Raw genomic sequence first — 12,097 nt, 5'->3', positions numbered from 1 at the left:
TAATGAGCAATAAATAGGTCACTTCAGTGAATTATCTAAAAATATCTTTAGTAGGGCTTCCAGAAGCTCCTCAAATAAAATTCCTTCCTAACAACGACATAGAGAGGAACATTAAAGGCAACCTCATCTGAGTATTACTTCACGGAAGCCACTCTGAAAAGCCTCTACATTCACAGAGTGGTCAGATAAGAAGAGCACCAAGTTTCTGTCACTTTTCTAAGCAGGCCACAAATGTTGGAACCTCTCTGTTTTTCCTAATCTTCATTTTTTTTTTTTTTTTTGGTACCTGCCCTCCTGAAGTGGAAAATCAAACAATAGAAAGTTTTTTAAAATAGCAGTGTTGTGATGAGCCGGCTCTCCTTTCCCATAACCTCTAAAAAAGTGCCATCCACCCTAGAATTCCCACAGCTGCCCCACGCTTTTCTTTCCTCCCTTAACTCCATCAGGGGCATTTTATTGGGAAAAAAAAAAAAATTAAGATGTCTATTATGGTATTACCCGATTTACCTTGCAGAACAATAACTCTAGTTTGTCAGGTCTTGAATGATAACTTGAGGGAACAGAAGCTCTCACTACGTTAATATACAGAAATAACTTTTTAAATAAATACTGAGAAATGAGGGTATCGAGGGCACACAACGAAAAGAATAAAGTGAGGTTGAAAAATCTCGCAAAGGTCCTTCGTTTTCTACAGGGCGGAGCCGTTTTGCAGACCTGGGGACCACGACACCCATGTCCCAGCCCCTGACGGACTCCACTCAGGTCTGATGCGGGAGGGAAGAAGGGAGGGACACAGAGCCTGGCTTGCCTGGCGCCCGCTTGCTTCCTGGGTTGGAAACCTTGACGCAGACCCAAGCTGTCTGCGCGGGGCTGGGCCTGAGCCACGTTCCTCCGAGCCCCGCAAACCAAACAGGGACAGCAGTGACCGTGGGCCACGAGAACACATTCTGGGTCCGAATCTCTGCTTGCCACCCATCCTCTAGGCTGTTTGGCTGCCACCTCGTTCTCCTGCACCGCCCGCCTCAACGACTAAGCTCCCCACAAAACACACAGAGGCGCAGAGCCGGCACTGTTGGAGTCCTTTATTTCATGCTGTCCCCGAGGTCGCAGCCCCGAGCCAGGTAGTGAACAGCCACGCGAGCGAGCGCGCCCGCGCTCCGGGGCTCCCGGGTAGCACCAGGAGGCGTCCTGTTCGTAGAGCTGGGTGCAGCTGTCGCCCCCTCCCGGACGGCTGGTCCTCTCGGAAGGCAGCAGTGTAGGTGGCAGTGTGGACAGCACACCGCAGGGACAAGCGCAAGGAGACCACACAGCACTGTACGGAATGGATTAAGCAGAATGCGAAAGAGCTGGACCTGAGAGCTGGAACATGGACAGACCTCAGGAGAAGGGGGCGTTTCTCTTAGAGGAGAGAAACATCCCGAGAAAACACGCAGTACAGGGAAAACAGAGCAAGCAATAGTGGCAAGATCGTTTGCTTTGTCCTTTCTAGAATTCTACATTGTCACCGAGGGAGGGGGAAGGAAGAGCAATTTACCTTCTGCCTCAATGGAAGACAGGAGCAGGGCCGCGCCCAGGGCGGCAAGCGCTGGGGGAAGCCTGGTCCGCATGCTCGTCCTCCGAGCTCACAGCCGCATGAAGGGATCTGCGGGAGGAAGCAGTGACCGTATCAGGACCGGGTCCGGGCAGGCCTGGAACCAGGTTAGAACTGGAGCCTGTAACCCGGCCAGGACCCGACCAGATCTGCCTTAATAACCGCAGGGCCCAACCCAGCACATAATGGGCCTATTGTGTAGCAGTGGAAGTCAAGGTCATCTACTGCAGTTTAATCATGGCACTAAGAGGGATTTCTAGTTTAAAGAGGGTCCTGTTTTCCTGGAGGTTGGTCCTGCTTAGCATCCCCTACCAGGCCCCACATGACTTCATCCTGCCTTGGTGATGGCTAATTCAGAGGTCATTTTACCCCTGACTCAACTAAATGTCTCTTCCAGCTGGGGATTTTATTTGGCCCTCAGCTTTTTCCTAGCTGCTGAACTCTTTAGGTAACTGTACTTTAGTGATCTCAGGGTAATTTGGAAAAGTATAATAAACCTCTTCTACTCTTTTTTTCTTCATTTTGTTCTGCCTACAATATGCAGCTCTTTAAGGTCTGAAATGGATTATACAGAAATATATAAGGCCCAGCTGAAACCTGACCCTACTGCTAGCTGCTTTGTCTTCACAGCTGATAAATCCTTTACCCAAGATGAGGGGAAAACAACTCTAAGATACATAATTAGAAAAGGACAAGCCATAGAAGAGACCAAAAAACACTGTCTGTTTTCCCAAGATATTTTTTATAAAAATTCTCAGTAATAATATTTTCATTTAACATATTTTCACTTCACTTATTACAGAAGATTACAGGTTCCAAAAGATTACAGGTATATACGCTCCACAGGAGAATATGTTCTATTCTGATTTTTCCTGATTCTGTAACTAGGTTATTAATTCCTTAAAGACAAAGAGTCTTATTCATCTTTTGTGACTCCCAGCACACAGTAGGTGCTTAATCTATGTTGGCAGAAGGGAATCTTCTAAAATATTCTAAGGTCTAATCCAGACACAAAAGCTACTAGCAGTGAACTGAACTGGGAAGCTGCCAGAGGCAAAACATAAAAAGAGATTTGACGGTGAAGTACATAAATTATTGTAAGGCAACAGACGAGGACGCTTGAAAAACGAAGTCCTCCTTGGGAATCCAAAAATGAGCCAAAGGTCGAGCCCTCTTTGAGAAAAGAAACTGACAAGCTCCAACCATGCCCTTCCAAATTATTGGCACAATGTATTAGGGCATCTTTCCTCGGCCTGAGTGTAAATTGCATTTTAAACGTCTGATGGGCAGGCGTGCCAAATTGCCCAGAGCTCCTTTTTATGAAGCCAAGATTAAAATGTTGGCGCTGCTCTGAAGATTCAAGGGCTCCAGCGATTTCTTTCTTCCTAATTAACAGCTGTTTGACATTTCTAACCCTTTTCTACCATCAGTGAAAAGCAGGAGGTGAGACTGGCCCATTGTTCCCATCAGCTGGCCTTAACTTTGCTACAGTAATTTCCAACTCAGTTGGCAGTCGTGCTCGCGAAAAGTTAAAGGCTGACAATCGACCCATCAAAAAGCTCTGTGCAGCTTTTTTTTTTTTTTAACCCTGAACTCTTCACAAAAACTTTAATCGTGGAAGTTCTTTTGTCTGGGTCTAGAGCGCCACCTATTGGCTGCCTGACTCAGCGGCAAGAATGAATCATGTTGCGTTGGGATATCGGAACCTACAGTCAGTTCTACCAGCCCACCAGTCATTCCGTCCATACGTTAAAAAAAAAAAAAAAAAGTTTTCTCTCCTTTTAGCCAAAACATTTATGTGAATACTTAGCTTAATGTTTCATTGAACATTCTCAGACATAAATGTCTGAAAACGGCCGCCCCTACGTGTCAGGAAGGATTCCCTCACTTCATCCTCATGAATGAAAATGAGTCAGTTGCGGAGGAGCGGGTGGGGGGAGAGGTCTTAAGGGATTGGTCTCCTTCCACCAACTTGCCCCCTCCCCCACCCCGCTGGAAAAGACCAATTCTTGAAATCCCGCGTCCAGTTAAAAAAGAAAATTACACTTCCCCCCGCCTCCCCGCGGGGTTCCTCCAGATCCTTTGCAAGTCACCTACCTCCTCTTTTACCCGCTGCGACCTTGACATTAGTTAGCCAAGGGCGAGTTTAGCGCTCATTTCCTTCCTTGCTCCTTCCTTCCCCAGCGCTCCCGCATACTTTAGGTTACATAGTCCAGGCTGAGGCGGGAGAGGGACGGGGGAAGGGGTCCTGGAACGCCCTGAATGGGTCACCTTTCCCTAAGGACACTCGACTTGGGGTACCTCTTTTGCTCCCTGGCTTCGCGTCTCCGCTCCATAAATGAACCCGGCGCCCCAAACTCTCTGATCTCTCTCCCACTGTGTGGGATTTGGGATGGAAACTACTTCAAAGGTTGCACGGACCCCGAGTAGGGCCTCGACCAATGCACTCGGGAAGAGGTCGGGAGGGGGAGCTTTCTCCAGAAGTTGAGAAAGTCGGGCCCAGGATGAGTCCCCTAGAGCTGGATTAACCCACCATCTCAGATGCTTTGAAAAGCAAAGGAGCCGGAACACTCGACTAGGAATCTGTCTCAAGATGCCACACACACCCGCGCAGCTTCGACGAGCTGCAGAGCACTCAGCCGGCCCTCCAAAGAATTCCGCACCGTGCGTCACTAAAATACCTTCCCAGCGCCGGGGCTGCACCACCGCACCCCCGGGAAAGCTACGGCCAAGAGATAACGAGGTGGCCACAGAACCTGGGGCGCCCTTCATTGAAATCGACAGCATCTATAGATGAAATTTCTCTACAAACACAAACATTGAACAGGGTGCATTACGCACACACCGCCGCCCTGCACAGCTCTTAAGAAAAGCTACAATTCTTTCTCCCTCAAAGATAAAATGAGTCACAGAACCCCAGGATACCCGGCAAATCTCGGGCACAGCTCCACTCTTAGGAGTCCAAACGGTTCTTGCCTGCGACCTTTAAGGGCTTAGGGAACAGGCTAGAAGCAAGAAGCAAGTTTCCCTAGTTATCTTTGTGAGGTACGGGGTAAGGGAAAATGGTTAGAAGCCGGACCGACCTGAGGCGGTGGTGACCGAGGTAGCGGCGGCGACAGCGGCTTCCCGGCGTCGTAGAAGCCGGGGCTCGGTGTGACCCCCGCACGCCCAGGCAATTGGCGCTGTGCTCAAGGAGCACCTGGCGGCTGCCGGGAGGTGGGCAGCGGCAGGGCCACCGAGGAGGCAAAGAGGATGAGGATCCCGGGAGGAGCGGCAGACGCGGCGGAGCCCGCGGAGACTGCCCGGGACCGCAGCTGCCCGCGCGCGGACGCGTCTGCGATGGCTCGCCTTCGTCGAGTGGGAAGAGGCTCCGCGCCGCGGGCTACTTAATAGAGGGCTGTTCCCAGCTCTCAGTTTACTCGGTTACGAAACGCCTGAGAAGGTGGACGGCTGCCACGGGGTGATGTATGCTCCTCCGGCGGTGAAGGAGGTCTACTTTTGGGAACGTGTGCATACTTCCAGCATTCCTTCGGCGTGAGGTGGCGATCCCCGTAGTAGCAGTGCCCCGCCGGGGAGGGGGGAGGGATGCAGGGAGGAGGAGGAGGAAGCGAGGAGGGGGACAGCCGCAGTCGGGTTCGCTGCCAAGGGAAGCCGCGCACTCCTCCGCTTGGGGCGGGCTGGAGAGCTCGGGTTTCCCTATCCTTGCGATTTTCTTTAATGAATTTATTTTTCTAAATTAAGAACAATGGGAGGGAGGGAAGCGACTGCCTTATATTCAGAACTGCAAGAATGTGTGACCGACCCCACTCCACCCTCGCCCCATCCCCCATCATCACCACCTACACTCTCCTCCCCCTCCGTCCTGGGTGCACTTAAAACCGATTTACAGGGTTTCCATTAACTAACTGTCTGTGCACGCGGCGCGCCTTCTGTCTTTTTCAATCTCGGAGCGGCGATTGGAAGCCCGTACAGCAGCCCGCGCGGGGCTCAACGACGGGATGGCTTTCCCAGTCCTGTCTTGCTTCCCTGATGCTTTGGGACGGAACTGAGAGGCTTAATTTGAGCCAAGAGAGAGGGCGAGGGAATCAATGAAACCTAGGGATTCGCAGAACAAGAAGCCGCCAGAGAACCAGTTGCAATCACAGGAGAGACCGTGAGCATAAGCTGACCCCCGGGCGGAGGCTTTGGACCAAAAACTTTGCCCTTAAAACCCCGCGGGGTCAAGGAGACGAATGAAATTATGTTTCCCCCAACTGCCAAAGAGATGGAGGCCAAATGGGGGCTGACATTCTGCCAGCATCTTCTCCTTTCTACCGCCCCCTGCCCCCTCGGCTCCACCCCCTTGGCCTGAGCAGGGAGCCTGGCACTCGGGGTTGCCAAACGGTACCAGGCGCACGGGAGGAAGCGCGGGGCTCGTACACGGTGGCATCAGAAAAACGCTCCAGGAGAGGTTCAGATTACCCACGTCTGTGCCCTCAGCACAAGCTCTGCACTTTTGGCCTCTTGACGTCGGGAGGTTAACCCCGCAAGGTTGAACAACCCGGATGGAGGAGAGGGCTCGGAGGCGAACGCAGGAGCTCTGCTCCTGGAATTGACCGCCCTCAATAGTAAAAGCGGAGTTTTTGTCGCTAATGTAAACCTCTCTTTCCCTATTTGATCTGACGTCTGCAAATTTGGCCTTCCCTCCAACAGGCGCGATGTCCTCTGAACTTGCCTTTAGAATGACAAGAACTTGCTGAGCGCCCTCCCCCGCCCCCACTCCACTCTGCCCCCCTCACAGCTGCCTCCAGCGAAAGCCAGAGAGAAAACTGGAGGGAAAGAACGGAAAAAAATGGGAATCTCCACCTCTGCACATTCCCTGAGTACACACGGCCCACTCGAAGTCCAGCTGGGCAGCTCTCACAAAGAGCCCACACACGCGCACAGTGCACAGTCTCCCCCCCTCTCAAACTCTCACAACCCGGGTGTTCGGCACAAACCCCCAAGGCGGGAGCGCATCCTGGGCGTGAATAACCCGACGTGCACAACGCAGAACGAGGTCATCAGCCGGGTACCATTGAGCTCTTATCCCCAGCCAGTGGAGAGCCAGCCTTCGCACGCGGGCCAGCCCTCCACCCGCACCCTCACTCAAATTCCTTATTACAGACGCACGTGGGCTGGTGGCGGAGTCAAGGACAGAGCCGAGAGGCAGATAAGTCCCGGCAGCCGCCGGCCAGACACCCAGTCGCGCTGCGCTGCGCCCTGCAGACGCCCTGGCCCGCGCAGCGGCCTGGAACAGCCAGGGACGCCCCTTGGGAAACCGACACCCACCGTCTAGAAAAGGAAAACTGTTGCCTTGCACGCCAGCCAAGGGTGGCTGGGGTTTGCATTTCGTCCAGGTGTGTGTGTATGTGTGCATGTGTGCGCGCGCGTGTTTTTCTTTACGTACTTTTTTTTTTTTTTTTTTTTAAGATTTTATTTATTTATTTGAGACAGAGAGAATGAGAGAGAGAGAGAGAGCACATGAGACGGGGGAGGGTCAGAGGGAGAAGCAGGCTCCCTGCCGAGCAGGGAGCCCGATGTGGGACTCGATCCAGGGACTCCAGGATCGTGACCTGAGCCGAAGGCAGTCGCTTAACCAACTGAGCCACCCAGGCGCCCCTTTCTTTACGTACTTTTTGTTGTTTTTAATTTGTGATGGCGAAGTTGTTGGCTGGGGAGCAGTGTAACTCTGGGTGTTGATATTACTGGTTTGAGAAGAGTTCTCTGCTGTTGGTTTGACTCAGAGCTGCACAGCCCAGGAGTTGGGCGGCCAGTCACCCGCCGGGGAGCTGAGGGGTGCCTCTTCCTGGGGCGGGAGGCCCCCAAGAGCGCTCACTTAATGCCGCTCTCCAACGCAGAGTGGCGTCCTGGTGACCCCCGTAGCCATCCTCTCTTAAGGCATTGTCGCTCACAGACAGGTTTAATGCATTTGAAATGCATTTGCTGCAAAGGTCTGTAACAAAGCCACCGGCCTCAAAACACCCTCTGTCCCTCGAAAAAAAGGATCTCTCTGCAATGCTTCCAAAGTAGGATTAGAGGAAGAGGAAGGAAGGGACACTGGTTCGGGGAGTACACACATATCGACAAGCTAATGCAAGCACACCCATTCCCAGGGGACAGGAGTGCAACTCAAGGATATCCAAAGGAGTTCCTCAGGGGCCTTCCAGCACGACATCTGCAAGATTTGGCCTCCGGGGGCTCTTACGCAAGCTAGACTTCTAGCACGGTAAGTGAACAAATGGGTAAAAAGCAAAACAAAAACAAAACAAAACAAAAAACAAACAAAAACAAAAAAACGCGTAAATCCTCTTCCAATCTGCCCTTTTGTAGTGCGTCCTGTTCTTACACCCTTGGAATCCATTAATGTTTGCAACAAATTGATATTTATCGACTGAGGCACAGCTGGTTGAATTTTCAGTTTGGTTGCTTTCTGTGGCTTTTCGTCCTCAGGTTATACCCCGGGATCTCCCTCTTCTCACTCTCCCTGTCTTCTGCTCTCACCTCTTCTCCCTCCGACTCCGGGGTTCCCGGCGGTTCCGGAGCTTCGGATTCCTTGTCCGACAGCGCGATCTAGCGGTCAGCGCGAGCACTGGCGCCGGAGGTCAAAGTCACACAATGTAGAGCCAGAAGTTGAGAGTTTTCAGTGAGTTTTTGAAAAATGTGTCATTCATCTGTCTGATTCCCCGGAATGACTAAGAGCCGACAAGATGGCAGAACAAGTGAGGAGGTGGCATAAGCTTTCTTTGTGTCCGTTAACTAACCGCCTATGGGAATTCTTGCCCCAAAGCTGGAGCAAGCTTCCGGTCAGGGGTAAACAAAGGAAGAGGTGCTACTTCCAGGAAGGAGTTCAGATTACAGGGGCGTCCCTAATTCATAAAAAGGCAAAAGCGGCCTCCTCATTGGTTTGCTTGTGGTTAACCTAGTCAGCGTTCCTGGTACGGGTGCGGTGCGTGCTGAGGTACCTGGTGGGGAAGGGAAGAGGAACCCGAGCTGAACGTGCACTGTTTGTCCCGTTCTGGGGGCTGTGTGTGGGCTGTATCCAGAGTGGATTTAAGGGTCTTGGGTGAAGAAAGCCCTCACAAGCCCTCTGAGTAAGGGTGTGAAGAGAGGAGGCGGTCCTCTAGCTACACTAATTCTCAGGAGCAGAGAGGCAGTGTATCTGAGGAGTCAAGAAGTCGCATCAGAAACGGTGTATCTGAATCCTCTCCTTTAGAACGCAAGAAGTCGAAATGCACTTAATGAGCACCTTTCATGTGCCTGTACGGTGACAAGCTCAGAGCACTGGATATGAAAATAATTAAGATGAGGCCTTGCCCTGGAAACTCTGTCAAGGAAGAGCTGGGTCACCTGAGGCAACTTCACTGGACCCCTCACATCTCTGAAGAGTTTATGGCTTCGAAATGTTTTAACATTAAAAATGAGAGGCAGTGAGGGATGCCTGGGTGGCTCAGTCGGTTAAGCAGCTGCCTTCAGCTCAGGTCCTGGGATCGAGTCCCACATCGGGCTCCCTGCTCAGCGGGGAGCCTGCTTCTCCTTCTGGCTGCCACTCCCCCTACTTGTCTGCGCTCTCTCTCTCTCTCTCTCTCTCACACACACACACAAATAAATAAATAAAATCTTTTAAAAAAATAAAATAAAAATGAGAAGCAGTGGACAACTGCCCTGTCTGTACTAGCAAAGCTGAAGAATCCAGAGGCCAAAGCCATCACTAAAGGAAGGAAAAGGGGACATTCTGCACTCCTGCCTTCTCGACAGTCTCTGCTTCTTCACAAAGAACTACTTTCATGAAGTCTACAGGCTTTGCGTGGACCTCCTCCACACCTCTCACTTGTCCTGAAACAATCTCTCCCTGTCAGAATGGGAGCAACTTTGGAGTAGAAAACAGTAAGTGCATCATATTTACCCTCCTCCCCAAGGTGGCTAGCTCAGACCGCATGTGACCTCAAAAAGTTCTGGTTGCGTGGAGAGCTATGAAGCTTAAAAAAAAAAAAAAAAAAAAAAAAAAAACCTGCATCTTAATTCAGTATCTTCTTAGGATGAACCCTCCAAATTTAATAAAAGTCCAATGCTGGTGGGAGTTGATTATTCAGTTAGCTCTGACCTCCTTGAGAAACTGTGAAAGATACAAGGAAGTAAGTTAACTTCCGAGTTAAGAAAGCAACCCTTTGTCACTTCACTTCTATCAGATTCAATACTGGTCAAGTCATCCTTACCACCTCGGGACTTGGAATCTATTTATTTTATAATCCTCAAAGTAGCACAAGGTCCAGAATTTCTAGTCAGACCACTGCTCTGTGTGTGGACAGTTGGATGTGTGCACTGACATAAACTTTCAGGTTGCAGGAAAATGTGAAAAATCACAGGAACCCATTTTTCAGGATTTGGTCTTGGCCTTCAAACTCACTACCTAGTAGACTGAAATGAAACAGTGATGAAATCATAGAAGGTTTCATTGGCCCCAGTTGGAGCTCCAGTGTAAGTTAAAGTGTAACCAGACTAAGGCTTCACTTAAGAAAGCATTTTTATACACTTACCACTTCATTCAGTTACATTTATGAAGCACAGACACCCAGGTATTCAAAGCAGACCAAATCCCAGACTTTGAAATGTTCCTAAATCTAAGGTGAAATGGAATGCGCCCTCTGGTGGAAAAGAGGGAAAGGATGGCCATTATCTGACTAGACTCCTCCTTTAATCGTTTCTATCTTGAGCATTCATTCAGCAAACGCTGTTGCTCTCATCATGATATTCACTAGAAACTGTGGGGGAATTTTTTTTAAAGACAAATCAAAAGAGATCCTATCCATAAAAAAACATAAATGTAGTAACAAAGGCCAGAAATAAACATAAACAAAAGTCAACTGATTCAAGAGAGGTCTGGAGACAGTGTGTAACATGAAAAATAATTTGGGGGGAAATGACATCGCAGGAAGCAATCAACTCAACCCATGATTCAGAACATTCTGCAGGAAAAAAAAAAAGCAATTTCCCCACAAACCAGTTGCTCTATATATCAGTCTCTCCACGGACCCATGACAAGAAAAAAGGGGGGGGAAAGAGGAGATTGTTATGAAAAAACATTTCGGAGCCATAGCAACCAAATAATAACAATTACAGTAATAGTTGTCAAGAACTATTCTAGGATCTGAAATGGTATCTTACTTGCAAGCTAACAAGTTAACAATACTACAGATTCACGGATGCTGGCAGGAACCCAAAGGACTGGGACCAACCACAAGGAACCAGACCCAAAGGACTGGGACTGACCACAAGGAACCAGACCCAAAGGACTGGGACCGACCACAAGGAACCAGACCCAAAGGACTGGGACCGATAGCAAGCACAGCAGCTGGAGGATCATCATTTGCACCCGACCCCCAGGCTGATGCAAAGAAGACCCAGTGACCCTTCCATACACAGCTGGTTGCATTACAGGAAGAGAACCGAGCTTGGGGAACCCATGTCTTTTCTGAGGGCAGTGAGCCTGCCTGACTTCTGCCCTGAAAGGAGGCATTCTCTTTGTTACACTCAACAGTAAACAAACTTGCCCTTTGCCCCACAGGGAGAAATTACCTCTGTATTCTCAGGCCAGGAATATACACACACCCTAGAAGGATCCTCTGAAGCAAAAGCAATAAGTGCCCCTGCTCACAAGACATGAGAAGCATGAGGGACCCATGAAGACATGTCTCCCCACACTAGGAATTGCTGCAAGTTCATGGAAAGGAGAAGGCAGTGTATGCTGAAGCGGTTCCTGAAGAATTTCTGGAGGAGGAAGACGTTAAAGGACTAGCAGTTAACATTCTAAGCCCAAGATTCAAAATGAGAAGTTGAAAAAATAGCAAAGGGACAGGAAATGTCGGGCAATAAATAAAGCAGAGTTGTTTTAGCAGAAAGTTTGTGAACACAATGGAATAGTATTAGAGCTTGGAAGTGGCTGAGATTCTGGAGTTTACTCCTTTAAATATAATAATTACTGAGCAAATAATTGACAGGTTGTATTCCAGACACTGCACGAAGCATTTTACATATGTCAGTCCACGATATTTAATTCTTATCTCTATGCTAATAGATAAGGAATTGAGGCTCAGAGGAGTCAAGTGATTTACTAGTTAATTTTGGAACTCAAATCTGAACTCAGCTCTCTGATATCTGAGTTCACGGTCTTTCATGGTATATTAAAATGAATGCTTGTTACACAAAAGAATGATAAAAATCTTGTTGTAAAAAAACTAATCTGGCAATGGGGCTCACAGTAACTTGCTAAGAAGATAGCCTGCAAGCAAGGAGACAGGGAGAGGGGGGCCAGAGTCTAGGTGAGAGACTCAGAGGGTCTGTCTTGTGGCGCTCACAACAGTGGCATGCGAAGAGGAAGATGAGTGGTGTTAGGAAGTCAGGATGGGAAAATATCTTAAAATGACTGAGCAAAATCAGATGACTGAAAGAATGATGTGCCGTGGGGAAAATTAGGGAAGTGGGACAGGC

General features: G+C 49.5%; 1 protein-coding gene across 5 annotated transcripts in view; it reads right to left on the bottom strand.

The window, feature by feature from the left end:
* COL12A1 (collagen type XII alpha 1 chain) overlaps window positions 1-5,153 on the bottom strand; it is a 117,460-nt gene extending 112,307 nt beyond the window's left edge. For 3 of the 5 annotated variants that reach the window (XM_036076812.2, XM_078055084.1, XM_078055085.1), the window contains exons 1-2: window positions 4,675-5,153; window positions 1,535-1,642 (exon numbers count right to left, since the gene is read on the bottom strand). In XM_036076812.2, coding sequence (XP_035932705.2) covers window positions 1,535-1,607 — 73 coding nt within the window. In that variant the 5' untranslated portion in view covers window positions 1,608-1,642; window positions 4,675-5,153. Of the gene's footprint in view, window positions 1-1,534; window positions 1,643-3,688; window positions 4,213-4,674 lie in introns of those variants that run through there. The other 2 variants (XM_078055086.1, XM_078055083.1) reach the window with 2 other exon arrangements.
* Window positions 5,154-12,097: the final 6,944 nt, after the last annotated feature.

The sequence above is a fragment of the Halichoerus grypus genome, chromosome 9 (assembly GCF_964656455.1).
Source record: "Halichoerus grypus chromosome 9, mHalGry1.hap1.1, whole genome shotgun sequence".
Classification (NCBI taxonomy): Eukaryota; Metazoa; Chordata; class Mammalia; order Carnivora; family Phocidae; genus Halichoerus; species Halichoerus grypus.
The sequence above is the reverse complement of the archived record's forward strand: the minus strand, read 5'-3'. Positions and strand labels throughout refer to the sequence as shown.